At 37.3% G+C, this 16,438-nt stretch overlaps 1 protein-coding gene across 1 annotated transcript in view; it reads left to right on the forward strand.

Annotated features, from left to right (window-relative positions):
• Positions 1–16,438, forward strand: part of MAOA (monoamine oxidase A) — a 101,382-nt gene that overhangs the window by 19,912 nt on the left and 65,032 nt on the right. Inside the window, exons 3-4 of the mRNA XM_027875601.1 lie at positions 4,962–5,056; positions 9,077–9,214. Of these exons, the coding sequence (XP_027731402.1) occupies positions 4,962–5,056; positions 9,077–9,214 (233 nt within the window). The remainder of the gene's footprint in view (positions 1–4,961; positions 5,057–9,076; positions 9,215–16,438) is intronic.

Here is a 16,438-nt window from a genome sequence, read left to right on the forward strand (position 1 = left end):
TTTTGAGGTGCTCTGGATTTCACTTGGCGATTTCATCAGTTTCCTTGGGTTACATTGTCACCTCTATGCAAATAAACCTCTGCTGTATTTGTTCAGCCCCAACCTCTCTCTGGACCTGTCTGGTGTCTCCAACTATCCAGTCAACATCTTAAATTGGATGTCCCATACATAGATAGCACAAATTTATTTGATATGTACAAAACGGAACTTGTTATCTTTCTTCCCAAATCCCTCTCCTTAACTTCACTGTTGTTGAGGCTCACCAACTAGGTATCAAACTCAGGTCCTCACTCTCCCATTCCACATTTCTGATCAATTGCCACATCGTGTTGATTCCACCTTGCAGCATCTCTGCTATACACCCCGTTCTGTCCTCTTGATACTGGATCAGTCTCTTCACCTTATTCCTAGATTATTCTAATAGCCTTTCGGTTGATCTCTCTGCCTCCAATCTTCTTTCTTTTTAGTCCAACCTTTACTCAGATGTCAACTTGATCTTCCTAAAACATAGGTCTCACTATGTCACCAACTGTTCAGTAAACTCCAGTGGCTTCGTGTTACCTCCAGAATCAAATATAAAATCCTCCATTTGGCTTTTAAATCCATTCATTAGTTGGCCCTCTCTTAACGAAAAGTTATAAAAAGCCAAAAAGGCCTTGTTAGACCTTTTTTCTCTCCTTGCATTCTTAGGATCTAGTGATATTGGCTGCCTTGTTGTTCCTCACACAGGACACTCCATCTCCTGACTGCATTTTTACTGGGCTGTCCCTCATGCCTAGTATTCACTCCCTCCTCATTTCTGCCTCTTGACTTCCCCAGGTCCCTTCAAATCTCAGCTAAAGTCTCACCTTCTGAAAGAAGTCTTTCCCAGTCTTCCTTAATCTTAATGCCTTCCCTCTAAGATTTACCCTAGTTCCTCTTGTATACATCTTGTTTGTACATAGTTGTCTCTCGCATTAGACTGTGAGCTCCTTGAAGTCAAGCAGGTACTATTTTTGCCTTTCTTGTATTCCCAGTTATTTGCACAGTACCTGGTAAATAGTAGGTACTTAATAAATGCTTGTTGACTTATGTTACTTTGAGTTTTTTTCTCCAACCTATTTATTCTAGGCTATTCTCTGGTGTTCTATAAAATTTGGCTTATAATTAAGAAATAAGATTTAGGGAGCCCCGAAGTTAGCTGGGGAGCTAGATGGCACAGTGGATACAGCAAGGGGCCCAGAATCTGGAGACTTGAGTTCAAATCCAGCTTCAGACATTTGCTAGCTGTGTAACCCTGGAAAAGTCACTTAACCCTGTTTGCCTTAGTTCCTTCATTTGTAAAATGAGCTGGAGAAGGAAATGGCAAATCACTCCAGTACCTAAGTCAAGAAAACCCCAAAAGGGGTCACAAAAAGTTAGACATGACTGAAAAATGATTAAACAACAGGAAGTTATAGATGTAGCTATATGTACTACAAGTATCTTCAATATTTGCTCTTACATTAGCAATGCATTTCTGGGACCAAAATTTTTTTAGTTGCCTATAACCCATTTTCAATTTTTGGAATACCCGAAACTGTCTAAGACTACAAATTGAAGAGCAGTTGACAATTTGCTTTGTAGAAGGAGTTTCCTCACTGAAAACAGCTGTGAAATCATGGTTCCATTAAACAAAAAAAAATGATACATTTTAGGGAATTTGCTCTATTGGAAAGATGATTTTAAAAATATGATAGGGTAATGTTTCATGTTTACATAAATGTGTTTTTCCACATAACTAAACCTTAAGCATCAATTTTTTTTTCAAAAATTGTTTTGATTGAAATCTTTCAAAAATATATACTTCTCTGCCTTTCTAAGCAGAAGACAAAGAACATAGCTCAACATTTATTGATTGTTTAGAATGTCGTTAAGCACATCTATTATAATAGACAGCATGTATAGAGTTTTGAGGTACTCTTTTTTCTACCATCTTAAGTCATATGACATTGAAAAGTCTTAACCTTTCTGGACCTCAGTTTCTTCATTTATAAAATAAAGGGGTTGGACTAGATTTCCAGCTGTAAATTCTTTCTCCCTTAACTTCCTTTTATGTCAGGTCATCTGTTTCCACTTTAGTGGAGGTCATATAGCTTGTGTCTGCATGGCTCTGACTCTCACCCCACTTCCAGTTGTTGCTTCTGGGAAACCAGCTCCTCAAGCTCACTAAAAATTTAATGTTAAGCATTGTGTGGGAGATCGTAAAGAGTAGCAACTATATGTGTTCAGTGACCTTTTTCCTCTAATTTAAGGTGGGTAAACCATGGCCTGAGGACCAGATACCACCCATTGCCTATTTGTGTATATATGGCCTCCTGGCTAGGAATGTCTTTTACATTTTTAAATATACAGCTTTATTTAAAGATGTAAAAACCATAGCTTGCAGGCCATATAAAAGCAGGCAGCAGATGGGATTTGGCCTCACGCTGTAGTTTGAAGACCCTTGCTCTAACAGAATGAATGAATGAAGCATTGATTAAGCACTTACTATCTGCAAATCCTTTTGTTAAATATTGGGGATACAAATAGAAAACTAAAACATCCCTACTGTCAAGGATAACACGTATGGAATATTTTGCCTGCAAGTCAGATGGAAAGGTCCAGTTGTCCTTATGGTGCAGAGGCAAAATAGATGGTGATGCCTCTTCTTTAATGTCATTTATGCTGATCAAAATCATATCAGTTGTTTCTGTTGAACCATTTGACAAAATCAAAGACTTTCAGGGCAAGAACTTTCTTTCTGGATCTTCAGTAGCTGTGGCTGTAGCACCTGTATGAACAGTTGCCAGGCTGCATCTCCCAGGGGTTGCTTCCCAGGAAAAATAATTTAAACTTTTTGTTCTTTTCTTTATCTTAAAATTATGACAAAGTGAGATCAGTCTCTCTAATGCAGGGTCATCTCGGCTCCTCTTGTGTAAAACATCAGGACATCTGATGCAAATGGGCTCCTGCATGAAGTAGAAAACTCACAATTTGGCAAGAGTCTGAAGACCATTTATAAATATGGTACATATAATGCACAGGGCATGTACTTCATTAATAAATCTGTTAGGGAGTTTTATATGCTACAGCATATAAATGAATCTAATGAAAAACACCTGTGTTCTACCACCAAAAGAGTTGTGAAGTGACTTTCAAACATCTACCATAGTTTGAATTAGCTTTTTTGCCCCCAGCAATTAAAGCCTCTCTTTTCTATGCAGTTGAATGGTATAAAATACAAAATCCTATTCTGGTACCACCTCATCATGTGGAGGTGATCCTGGGTTCTGTAGCCAATTCACATGTTCTGGATGGTCCTTCTGAACTGGAAAAACTTTGAGTATGGGTCCAGTCACAACTGATATGTCCATCATCTGGACTTACAATCTAGGCCAGTGGGGTCAAACTCAAACAGAAGGGATCCCTATGGTGGCATATTGACTTAAAAAACCACAAATTAACATTGTCGATATTGTATTTTTATTTGTTCTGTCAAGTATTTCCCAATTTACATTTTAATGTGGTTCTGACCACAGCAGTCGGAGTTTTGCAGGAGTTGAGTTTGACCCCTGTAGTATATATAAGCAAGTCACTGCTGTAAAATTAGCAGGAAATATGTTGCTCTTATAACAAGCAAAGAAAAAACCACCAAAAAGTAAAACCTACCATAGATTATTTGGTCTAGATTCATAAAGTTCATTAATCTCCTTCAATTACTTTTCAGTTTCTCTCTCTCTCTCTCTCTCATAATAGTAATAGTATCTAGCATTTAAATATTGCCTTAAGATGTGCAAAATGATTTACAAATATTATTTCATTTAATCCTCACAATTACCCTGTTATAATGTGCTATTATTCCCATTTTACAGATGAGGAAATTGAGGCAGGAAGAGGTTAAGTTGCCTCTTAACTTACCCTGCATGACACAGCTAGTAAGTGCCAAGACTAGATTTGAACCCAGGTCTTTCCAGTTACAGCTCTACCCACTGTACCACCTAGTTGCCTGGATTGATAGGCTTTTTTGAAGGGTAGGACAGACCTATAATTTAATCATTGTAAGGAAATTCCTTATTTAGAAACACCCTTCATGAGGTGCAAATTAATAAATCATTTGTAACTTTAATTATTAAGTTGTTGCTTGAACATTCCTGTGATCACAAAGCTGGTATCTATAGAACTTAACTTAAATTTTCCTGACCCCAAGAGCAGCTCTCTCTCTATACACCGTGTTGTCTCTCATTCTTTTGGCTGTAAAATCTCATCTTTTTTATTAGGATTTTCAAGCAGTCAGTGGCCTAATATTTCTTTGGTGCTGTAAGAAAAATCAGAAGTCAACCAGCAACTATCTGTTAAGCCCCCACTTTGTGCCAGCTACTAAGCAAAGCTCTGGGAGTATCAGTCCCAAGAATGAAACATTCCCTTTTCGCAATGTATTTGCATTTAAAATGGAGTAAATAATATATACATATAAAATATATTTAAACCATAAAAATAAAGAAGTACAAACATACATGTTGTAGTTAAATAAAAGATCGTTTTGGGGGGGAAGAAACTAGGAATTGAGGAAATCAAGAAAGGCTGTTAGATATGGTCCATACTTTCACAGAACCTAATACATACTTAGCTGAAGAAAAAAGATGAATAAATGTTAAACAGTTAGCAAATAATATAAGAAAGCATGTGTGTAGATGCTAAATTGGATTCTGTAGACACTGTGAGCCTCATATCAGAAGACTGCGAGATCAGCAAGGCCCAGAATAACCAGGGAATACTTCTAAGGACACCCTTTTTACCTCTTTATATAGGAACATGCCTTTTGTGGGAATATAGTGATATGTGTATGGATATGGTAGATTTTTAGCAAGTAGTTGTAGAATTGATTCAGCAATCCAGATATATTTATAAGGAAATGAATTTTATTAAGCATAACTTTCTATCTCTTTCTCTTTTTCGCTTAGGTCTGTCTGCTGCCAAACTGTTGGCCGAATATGAAATTGATGTTGTGGTTTTAGAGGCACGGAACCGAGTTGGAGGAAGGACTTACACTTTGAGGGTGAGAGCTTCATAATATTTCATTTGCACTATCTGACACACACTGTAAGTACAATTGAAATTCAGAGGGCTAAGAAGATAATTGAAATTCAGAGGGCTAAGAAGACCCTGAGAAATCAAGTTCAGTTCCTTATCTGTGGTATCATGGAACCTCAGCCTTTCCATCAGTTTAAGAAGGATTGCACGGGTTCTCTCCATAACCCAATAACACATAAATTCTTTTCTAATCAGGAGACTTTTAAATCCCTCCTGTGAGGATTCCCAGTTCCAGTTCCCCTTCATTTGCTTTTGGATGTTTTATTGCCTACTGTCTCTACTTCTAATAGTGTTGAATGACCTTTTTTAAAAAAATTAATATATGTTAAGCTGAATTTTCCTTTACCAGTAGTGATAGGTACTGAAATGATAAAACAGGATAGCCTGAGTAGAAGAGCACTAGATTGAGAGTCAGGAGGATGGGATCACAGGTTTTCTACTAATTAACTGTGTGACCTTTGAATAAAGCATGCTCTCAACTTTCCTCCTGACAACAGAAGGATTTGGAATAGTTGATCCAGAAGGTGCTAACATTCTTCAGTTTTAATGAGAGATACCTAGTAGTGTTAGAAAGCCTGGATTGTTGATTCCTTCTTTATGGCTCTCAATAGGTATGTACCTTCACATAAAATGCTTTAAATTAAAGAACCAGATTCTTTATTTCGGGCAGTAGTTATATGTCAGCATTATTTCCCCCATACATATTCACTGCCTTAGGTTAGTTTCATGGGTTTCCATGCTTATATCATTTCTATGTATCAGGGGTTCTTAACCTGGGATCCATGGAGAAATTTCAGGTGTTTATGAACTTGGACAGGAAAAAAAAAAGACATCTTTATTTTCATTAATCTCTAACTAAAATTTAGCATTTCCTTCAATTATTTAAAAACATTTTTTTTCTGAGAAGAGGTCCATGACACAAAATAGGTTAAGAACCCCTTGATGTATATCATTATTACATTAGAACATGGTTCCATTTATAGCAAAGTATTCCAATTTTCAAATCAGCAAATTTGCTAAATGCTCATAAACCTGTTCATCTTCAGTTGTGTGAGAGAAAGGGAGACAGAAAATTAGGATCTACAGAATAGATTATTTAAAATATTGGTAGATAGACGTTAATATGAATAGACTTGTTTGTAGTAGAGGATCAAATAAAATCATTTTGCAAGGAGGCTATTATGAAATTTGCCTTTGATTAGGCTAATTAATCCTATCAAAATACTACTGATAATTCAATTAAAATAGTAAAATTTGATGTGGTTTCACCTGGAAGCTGCACAAAATATTCCCAAGGACTGAATATATTTGTTTGAGGAGGTGGTCATAGATTCCCAAAGTGGGTTATAACCACCCCTGGAGGGGGGCGCTGGAATGATTGGGGGTGGGGGATTGGTAGTAGCCTTGGGTGCAATTGGGGAGTGTTGAATAAAAATAAGGGTTAACCTAACCCCAGAGGGGTGCTGAGTAATTTTCTTTTGAAAATGGGGTAGTAGGCCAAAAAACTTTGGGAACCTCTGGACTCTAAGCAGAAAGCTGATAAACTGTGTCTCTCTCCTCCATAGATTCCCATTTATTATCCATCCCAGACACCAGTTCAGCATCACACAACCTCATCCATTTTCTTATCTCCTCCTTTCCTCCAGGCTCTTATAATGAACTAGCTATTCACCTTACCAAGGTCAATCCCTCAACATGTATGCATGATCCCATCCCTCCTGTTTTTTTCCAGCAGATTTCCCCTACTATCATCCCATCATTCTCTTTAATCTTTAGTCTTGTCCTAGAAGCACCTCATGAAAAACTTCTTAATTATGGAAAGAAATTTCCAGAGGACTTACTAGAAAGGGCAGGGAGTTCAGGGATTAGGTTTGACATGGATGGGGCTGAGAGAAAGGGTAGTGAGGGTTCAGGACAGAACCTTGGGGTATACCCACATTTAGAAGGCATATTGTAGTTATCCCACAAAAGAGACTAAGAAAGAGCAGTCAGATAGATAGGAGAAGGGGAGACAGAGAGAGAAAAAGAGAGAGAGAGAGAAAGAGAGAGGTATCGTTGAAATCCAGAGAGGAGATAGTAGTCAATTCAATTCCATAAATATTTATTAAGTGCCTAACATGTATTAGGTACTGTGCTTAACATTGGGGATTCAAAAAGAGACAAAAAGTCCCTGCCCTTACGGAGATTAAAATCTAATGGAGGAGATAACATGCAAAGAAATATATACAAAGCAAGCTACATACAAGATATACAGGAAATAATTAACAGAGGGAAGGCACTGGACTTAAAAGGGGAAGGGGAGTGTTGGGGGAAAGCTTCTTGTAGGATATGTAATTTTAGTTGGAACTGAAAGAAACCAGGGGAAGCTAGGTGGCACAGTGGATAGAGTGCTGGGCCTGGAGTCAGCAAGACTTCTGTTCATGAGTTCAAGTCCCAGCTCAGATTCTTACTAACTGTGTGATCCTGGGCAAGTCACTTAACCCTGTTTGCTTCAGTTTCCTCATCTGTAAAATGAACTGGAGAAGGAAATGGCAAGCCATGCCAGTATCTTTACCAAGGAAAACCCAAAAAGCAGTCATGAAGAGTCAGGTGTGACTGAAAAATGACTAAAACAAAAATTAAAGGAAACCAGGGAAGGTTGGTAGTTGGAGCAAAGAAGGGAGAACATTCCAGGCATGAGGGACAGCTACTTTTGGTTGTAAGAATTTGAAGGTAAAAGATTCCCTTGCCCTTTGCTCCCCAGCTTTTCTTTCTTTTGCTTTTGCGCAGACTGTCTCCTATGCATGGAATACCCTCTCTCCTCACCTCTCCCAGTTGGGATTCCTGGTTTCCTTTAAGTGCCACCTTCTTTACTCCTGTCTTTATTAATCGTCCTGGTGCTAGTGTCTCTTGTCCCAATTACCTTGTATTGGTTTTGTACTTATTTACATACATACATATATACATACACACACACACACCCACACACACACACACGTATCTTCCCCCATCAGGATAGAAATTTCCTGTCTTAATATTCCCAGCTCCTAGCATAGTGCTTGGCGCACAGTGATAGGGACTGAACCTATGATTTTATCAGTGTAGGGACCTTTCAAATGAGAAAACTACCAATGCAAATTGACACTTTCTCTGTGACTTATAGTCTTAGAGATTTGCCGAGGGCAGGGTCACATAGTTGGCCGTTGGACCTCTTTGAGGATGAAGGACAAATAACAACAACAACAGGCTGATCAAGTGTCTGAAGGAGGACTTGAATCCACATCTTTCTCCGAGGTCAGCTTTTATCCGCTAGGATTTTTTTGTCTCTTGATTCCTAGCACATTGTTGTTCAGTTGTTTAGTCATGTCTGACACTTTGTTACTCCATGGACCATACTGTCCATGTTGTTTTCTTGATACATAGTAGGTGCTTATTAAATGCTTGTTGGTTGATTGATTGAGTCACATCCTGCAGTATGCAGCCAGATTAATCATTTAAAAGCACATTTCTGATCATGTTACCCCTTTTCTAAAATACTTTCAATGACTTCCATTGCCTACTGAATAAAATGTAAACTCTTTAGCCCAACATTCGAGCTTCCCCACAACTAAGCCCCAGCTACTATTTCCGAGCTTATCTCTTCCTTCAGACACTCCATGTTGCAGCCAAACTGTACTGTTCTATGACCACTTACTGTGACCTGAAGTTTCTTGCCTTTATTCATGCTATTCCTATTGGCCAATATTATTTCCCCAACAATATTACAAGTATTATTATCCTCATTTTATGGATGAGATAATGGAGGTTTAGAGAATAAGTGGCTTACCAGTAGTCACATATCTGAGTATGAGAGAGAGCATTTGAACCCAGGTCTTCCTGACTCCAGGTCCATTACTTCATGGTGAGGGCACACAATCAATGGGGAAATCCTTTGTAATGACTGAAATTATTCTTTTTAAAAAGTGTTTAATGAAAATCTTTCAATCCATCTTTTTTTTTTTTTTAGAATGACTTTGTTGATTATGTTGATATTGGTGGAGCTTATGTAGGACCTACTCAAAATAGAATCCTACGATTATCTAAGGAGCTGGGTATAGAGACTTACAAAGTAAATGTGGAGGAATGCCTTATTCATCATGTAAAGGTAAGCCTATGGTTTTTTTAAAAGAAATAAATTATTCTCATTAGTTATTTGGCTTGGAAAAGTATTTTGTTTTTAAAGTTGTTTTTGCATTGCATAAAATTATTGATTCCCTAGTTTATTCTTCCTCTGAGCTTCTGCTCACCTTTCTTCAAAAACACCAGCTATTCCACCTTTGACTTTTCAGGATCCATCAATAGCACCAAGCAGTTCAGTGCTCCACAGCCCTTATCCCTCTTGGTTCCCTTTATGTGCTTCTGTTTTGATTTAGTTTTTATCCTTCTGAAGTAAGAAGCTGAATTAATTGTTTTGTTTTATCCTTATCTCTTACTTTCGGTTGTAAGAATTTGAAGGTAAAAGATTCCCTTGCCCTTTGCTCCCCAGCTTTTCTTTCTTTTTTTTGTGAGGCAGTGGGGTGAAGTGACTTGCCCAGGGTCACACAGCTAGTAAGTGTCAAGTTTCTGAGGCCAGATTTGAACTCAGGACTTCCTGAATCCAGGGTTGGTGCTGTATTCACTGTGCCATCTAGCTGCCCCCAACCCCTCAGCTTTTCTGCTTGCTTTGTTGTTAACTTTTTGCTGATGAACATGGGGGTTAACATGGAAGCTCAGTAAAAATGGCACCCTTACCTCCAAGAACTGACCAGAAAGCCTCTCTCATTTTTAATGGAAGATCAGTTCTTCAAAACTTCAATCACAGACTTTTGTAAATTCAGTAGCATGGAAAAACAGAGGTAGAATGGTGTGCCAGTTTCAGTGAGTATGGTTTATATTTAAGTGAAGGATTTGGAACATCTTCATCTTGGACCAGGCCATGACTGCCTGAAATCACAGATGCTCGGCCCCTTTGTGCTGTTTCCTACTGCTTAGGCAAGCAGCTATTTAAATTTGAGCTACTGGTATATTAGCAAGAAACCACAGTTGTAGCCAGTGTTATTCTTCCTCCTTGAAGATAAATGTATAATACTTGAGGTCTGGAAATAGGCCCCGAGAAATAAGTTTAGTTGGACAATGTGGTCCTAGTCCTAGAACGGGTCTAGAGAATGCAGATCAACAACTGGGGGCCAAGTCTTTACTAATTCACCTTAACACTTTCAAATGTTGATAATAGTTCCCCCTCTCAAAAAGTCACTGCAGAATGTGTTATATGGACTGAAAGTCTGAAGACCTGACTTTTTTTACTCCAAGCTCTGCCACAATTAGCTCTGAGACAGGGGCAAGTCTCTGTGCCTCAGTTTCCTCATCTGTGAAAGGGAGAGGCAAATGGAAGTAGCTGGTCCTTTCTAGCCTTTAAAACTTCTTTTGCTGTGCAAGAAGTGATATGAGAAAGCACCATTTATTGCTTTTTTGTTGAGATGGGAGGGAGGAACTAGAAATATGGAATATTGTATAGTGCATCGGATTATTTTTTGATGTACTATGAACTTTACTGGATTTTTTTCTTCCTATTTTAAAGAAAACACATTCTTTGTTAAAAGAGGTGGATCTCAAGGAAGAGAGAAGGGGAGAGATACAGAGGGAAATCTAGGTGATATAAAAATAAAAGATATCCATAAAACTTAATTTTTTAAAAAATTTCATATTCTAGATACAGTTATCTGGTGGTCAAGGGACTGAAACACAACTGTATTCTAGATTTGCTAATGTTCGGATGCAGAAAACATTATTTTAAAAACTTTTATATATTCTGGGAATGTGTTGTGAAAAGAAAACCTTATGTTTTTTAGAGAAACTTAAGTGTTCAACTTGGAGTAAGATATGAAAAGTCTGTGAAAAGCAAGATGGGGAGGGAATTCTTTTTCACCTCCTCTCTTGGAGGTGATGCTTTCTTGGCCCCTCTTCATGAATCTCCCTCCACTTTCTGAACACCTTGGATGGTTACAGAGAATATGTATCCAGTATGAACCTGGATCAAGTATGCATTTTTATCCCATTTATTTCATGTCATTACTAAGTTGACATTCAGTCAGTTATCATGTGTATCACCACAACCATAGAGAATGCATTGCCTTTAGTTGATCAAAGTATAATTAAACAAAACTGTACCATTATACTTCTCTTGTTCTTTAGCCATTTATATACTTGAAAGGAGATAGCTCTTGAAAATTTGTTCTTATGATTATATCTCAAATATGGTACAGATGCTCTCTTTCACATTTAGGATTGTGGGACATCTTAATGTATCCTAAGAGAATTGCATAATCATATCTGTTTCTGTTAAATCAGAATTCATTGGGTCCTTAGCAATGTCTTGTACTTTAGTTGCTGAATAAATGTTGAATTGGATTAAATAAATTTTAATTAAATACTTATTGTATACACAGCACAGTGCAGGGGAGATTAAAAAAATTAGTTTGGATAAAGACATGGTCCTTCCCCTGTTGGAGCAAGAGCTGGTGTGGGGGGAAGGAAGTAAGACAGAAATACAGATAACTATACTAAAGAGTATTATCTGATAAGTGCATTTGAGAATTGTAAAATGCTGAGGCCCAAGAGGAAGGATATTCTTGATCAGTCAGGAAAGGCCACAAACTAGCACTTGATTCAAGCATTAAATCACGAATTAATTAAAGGAAGAATAGGCAGAGAGGGAAGAGGATAATATTCCAGGTAGAGGGAAGGAAGTGAACAAAGCATAGAATGTTGAGGGAATAGATAGATGGGTCACTTTGGTGGAAGTGTAGTTTCCTACCATGTGACAAACTTATCTTCTTTTTTGATAATGTTTGTCTTTGATGACACATCCTCTACATCATTATAAAGAAATCAAACATCAGTAGAACAAATCAATATAATCAAAAAGTAAGGCAGTGTCATTACAGGCTATACCAGAAAGGTAGGCAGAAGAGTGTCTTGTGAATGTACTCAGTTATTCCAGATACAATTCTATTCCATTAAAATTTTCAAATCACTAAATTAACATTTAATACAGTTGTGCTTATAAAAGAAATCAGAATTTAAATATTACTTTCATACAAACAAGTTTAAAAAACATAATGACTTTAGACATCCCTTAGTAAAGAAATTATTCATACAGACATACATAATTTATAAATATAGCAGCTAAAACATTTCAGATTTGCCAACCATCAGAAGATGACCATAGGAAGATGAGTTGACTTAATTTTTAAATCCAATTTTATAATCTTTTAAATGCCAAATTTAAAGAATCTCTGACTCTAATTCCAGTTCTTTAGATATTCTGAAGTCATTGTTCTGCTAACTTTCATCTTTCCTCTCCCTTTACCCCTCATCTATTCAGTCAGAAGCCTCATAGTTTTTCCCCAAGACTCTCTGTACTTGGCAGCTTACTAGATAGAGAAAGGAATAATAGATTTTAAACCAATTAATTCCTAAGTCACTAGTAAATATTCATTTTAATAGTAGGCTCACACACACACAAACATATAAAAGTAGTTTGAAACTCTTTTAGTCTGTAGCATAAAAACTTTTTAAAATGCTTTTTTCTCTTTGGTACTGTGGCAGATCACACAGACATTGTATAAGACAAGACCAAATTAAGTTAATTTTCTAGGATCAAGGCCAGGATTTCCTAACTTTTCCTGGTTAATATTCTACTTCAGGTGCTCAAGGGATGTCTGGAAATTCCTAAGTAGGCATTTGGAAGAAACATAGATTTTGATGTCCAAGGATCTGGTATCATATCCTGAATCTGCAAGTTTCTACCAATCTGACCTTGGGTATTCACTTAATGGCTTTAGAGCCTCGGTTTCCTTACATGAAAATTGAGTGAGTTAGACTAGATTACCTCAAAGAGACCTCTTACCTCTAAATCTATTATCCTACCTATGATCTACCCACTTCCTATCCTGGTGGGGAGTTCTTAAATTGGACCAATTCCAACTGAGGTCTCTCTCACCCCCTTTCCTCTTATTTACTCATTGTTTTGAGAAGTATGTGGTTACTCCCTTATGCCCAATGGTCTTTGTGAAAGGGGCATGGGTTTCATAACCTCTAGCCCTCACAGCTAAGCCAGTGAACCACTCAGATCTCTTCTTGGTTGTCTGAGATGCTATATCTCTTCCGAGGAATGGAAGGGCTTGGTGCTAGTGACGACTTTTGGCAGCCCTTAAGGTTTATTCCCAAATGCTTGCCCAGTGTCCTCTAGGCTTCTCTGAACTGAAAGCAGTTTTCTGGTCTGAATGATTGGTGTGGTTACCTGGAGAGGTTGCACAGTAATGAAATAATGTTGAACTTGGAGCCGAGGACTGGGGGTAGAATCTGCCGACTCTTGCCACATACTATCCATGTATCCTTGAGTGATTGACTTAACTTCTGTTGACTCAGATATGACATCTGTAAAGGGAGCACATTAGACTAGATGACCTCTAAGGTCTCTTTCAAACTGTCGTGCATGATCCTATTTTTATTTGCTAACAAGGATACTGTTTACTTGGCTTGTTCTTTCCCATACCCCAGCTCCACTGACCAGTCTCTCAAGCAGCCAAAGCAATCCTACTCTTGGTTTACTCTAAAGACTAGTTTCCAGTTATATTCAACCTATGGCACTGGTTGCTGGCATGGAGGTCTCAGAATCCTCAACACCATTCTGTCTTCCATTTCATTAGTGAAAGTCCAGTTCATAGCACCCAGGTGATGGGGAAGCACTATTTAAGCTCTGACAAAGTGAGCATGGTAATCTACCCCTCTCACCTTCAAGATCTACTTAAAGTCATTGCACTTATGCTTAAAGGCCCAGAATTGACACTACAGGCAGTTATGTGTTCTCATTTCCATTTTTATTTATCAGTATCTGCAAGGATACATGGCTGGTTTGTCCTAAAAAAAGTGAGTTGTGGCTGCCTTTGGTTTTCCAATATGTGCCAGTTCAGTTCCCCAGGGGTTATGATTTCTAGGCTTGTGTAGTCACATGCAACTTTATGATATCATACATGGACAGAGAGACTACGCTTTTTGGCTCTCCCATCTCCATACTTTTAAAAAAATATATTTACGTTATTCTAAACTTAACAAAAAAAACAAGCATTTCCATAACATAATAGAATAAGAAAAAAAGATTATGCATGGAACTGCAGATCTATTATGTACTACTTGCTGTTCCTTGTAAATATATAATAAATTACATAGCTTTCAGTTCTGATTTTTTTTTTTGTTCTTTCCATTTACATGGTTATAGTCATTATGTGCATTATTTTCCTGGTGCTGTTTATGATACTGCATTAAGTCATATATTTTATCTTATTTTATTTTAATTTTTAAAAATTTTTATTAAGTTAATTTATTTATTTTGGGTTTTCAGCATTCACTTCCACAAGATTTTGAGTTCCAAATTTTCTCCTCATTTTCCCCCTCCGTTCTCCACAAGACAGAGTGGATTCCGAATACTCCTCTCAATCTGCCCTCCCTTCTAACATCATCCCCCTTCTCTTATCCCCTTCCTCTTCTATTTTCCTGTAGGGCAGGAGAGTAGATTTCCATATCCCATTTCCTGTATAACTTATTTCCCAGTTGCATGTAAAAACAATCTTTAACATTCGTTTTTAAAACTTTGAGTTCCAAATTCTCTCGCTTCCTCCCTTCCCACCCACCTCATTGAGAAGGCAAGCAGTTCAATATAGGTTATACATGGGTAGTCATGCAAAACACTTCTGTAATAGTCATGTTGTGAAAGACTAACTATAATTCCCTCCATCCTATCCTGCTCTCCCGTTTACTCTATTCTCTCCTTTGACCCTGTCCCTCTTCAAAAGTGTTTGCTTCTGATTGCCCCCTCCCCCAATTTGCCTTCCCTTCTATCATTCACCCCCTCTTATCCCCTTTCCCCATATTTTCCTGTAGGGCAAGATAGATTTCCATACCCAATTGAGTGTGTATGTTATTCTCTCCTTAAGCCAAATCCGATGAGAAAAAGATTCATTCATTCCCTCTTACTTCCTCCCTCTTCCCTGTAAAAGCTTTTTCTTGCCTCTTTTATGTGAGATAATTTACCCCATTCTACCTCTCTCTTTCTCCTCCTCCCAGTACAGTTCTCTCTCACCCTTTAATTTTAATTTTTACATCTTATCCCTTCTTATTCAACTTACCCTGTGCCCTCTGTGTGTGAATATATATGTATATATCTGTATATATAGACACATACATACATACATATATATGTGTATGTGTGTGTGTGTATATATACATATATATGTGTGTATATATATATACACACAGATACATACATTCCCTCCAACTACCCTAATACTGAGAAAGGTCTCATGAGTTGCATATATCATCTTTCCATGTAGAAATGTAAACAGTTCAACTTTAATAAGTCTCTAATGATTTTTCTTTCCCATTTACTTTTTATGCCTCTCTTGAGTCTTGTATTTAAAAGTCAGATTTTCTATTCAGCTCTGGTCTTTTCATCAAGAATGCTTGAAAGTCCTCTATTTAATTGAAGGTCCATTTTTCCCCTGAAGGATTATACTCAGTTTTGCTGGGTAGGTGATTCTTGGTTTTAATCCTAGCTCCTTTGAGCTCTGGAATATCATGTTCCAAGTCCTCTGATCCCTTAATGTAGAAGCTGCTAAATCTTGTGTTATCTTGATTGTGTTTCTACAATACTTGAATTGTTTCTTTCTAGATGCTTGCAATACTTTCTTCTTGATCTGAGAACTCTGGAATTTGGCTATAATATTCCTAGGAGTTTTCCTTTGGGGATCTCTTTCAGGAGGTGATCAGTGGATTCTTTCAGTTTCTGTTCTAGAATATCAGGACAGTTTTCCTTTATAATTTCTTGAAAGATGATGTCTAAGCTCTTTTTTTGATCATGACTTTCAGGTAGTCCAGTAATTTTTAAATGATCTCTCTTGGATATGTTTTCCGGGTTAGTTGTTTTTCCAATAAGATATTTTACATTGTCTTCTATTTTTTCATTCTTTTGGTTTTGTTTTATAATTTCTTGATTTCTCAAAGAGTCATTAGCTTTCATTTGCTCCGTTCTAATTTTTAAGGAATTATTTTCTTCAGTGAGCTTTTGGACCCCCTTTTCCATTTGGCCAATTCTGTTTTTTAAGGCATTCTTCTCCTCATTGGCTTTTTGGATCTCTTTTGCCATTTGGGTTAGTCTATTTTTTAAGGTGTTATTTTCTTCATTATGTTTTTGGATCTCCTTTAGGAAGTTGTTGACTTGTTTTTCATGATTTTCTTGCATCACTCTCATTTTTCTTCCCAATTTTTCCTCTGTTTCTCTTACTTGATTTTC

Source organism: Vombatus ursinus, unplaced genomic scaffold (assembly GCF_900497805.2).
Source record: "Vombatus ursinus unplaced genomic scaffold, bare-nosed wombat genome assembly UNPS02014809.1, whole genome shotgun sequence".
Taxonomy (NCBI): Eukaryota; Metazoa; Chordata; class Mammalia; order Diprotodontia; family Vombatidae; genus Vombatus; species Vombatus ursinus.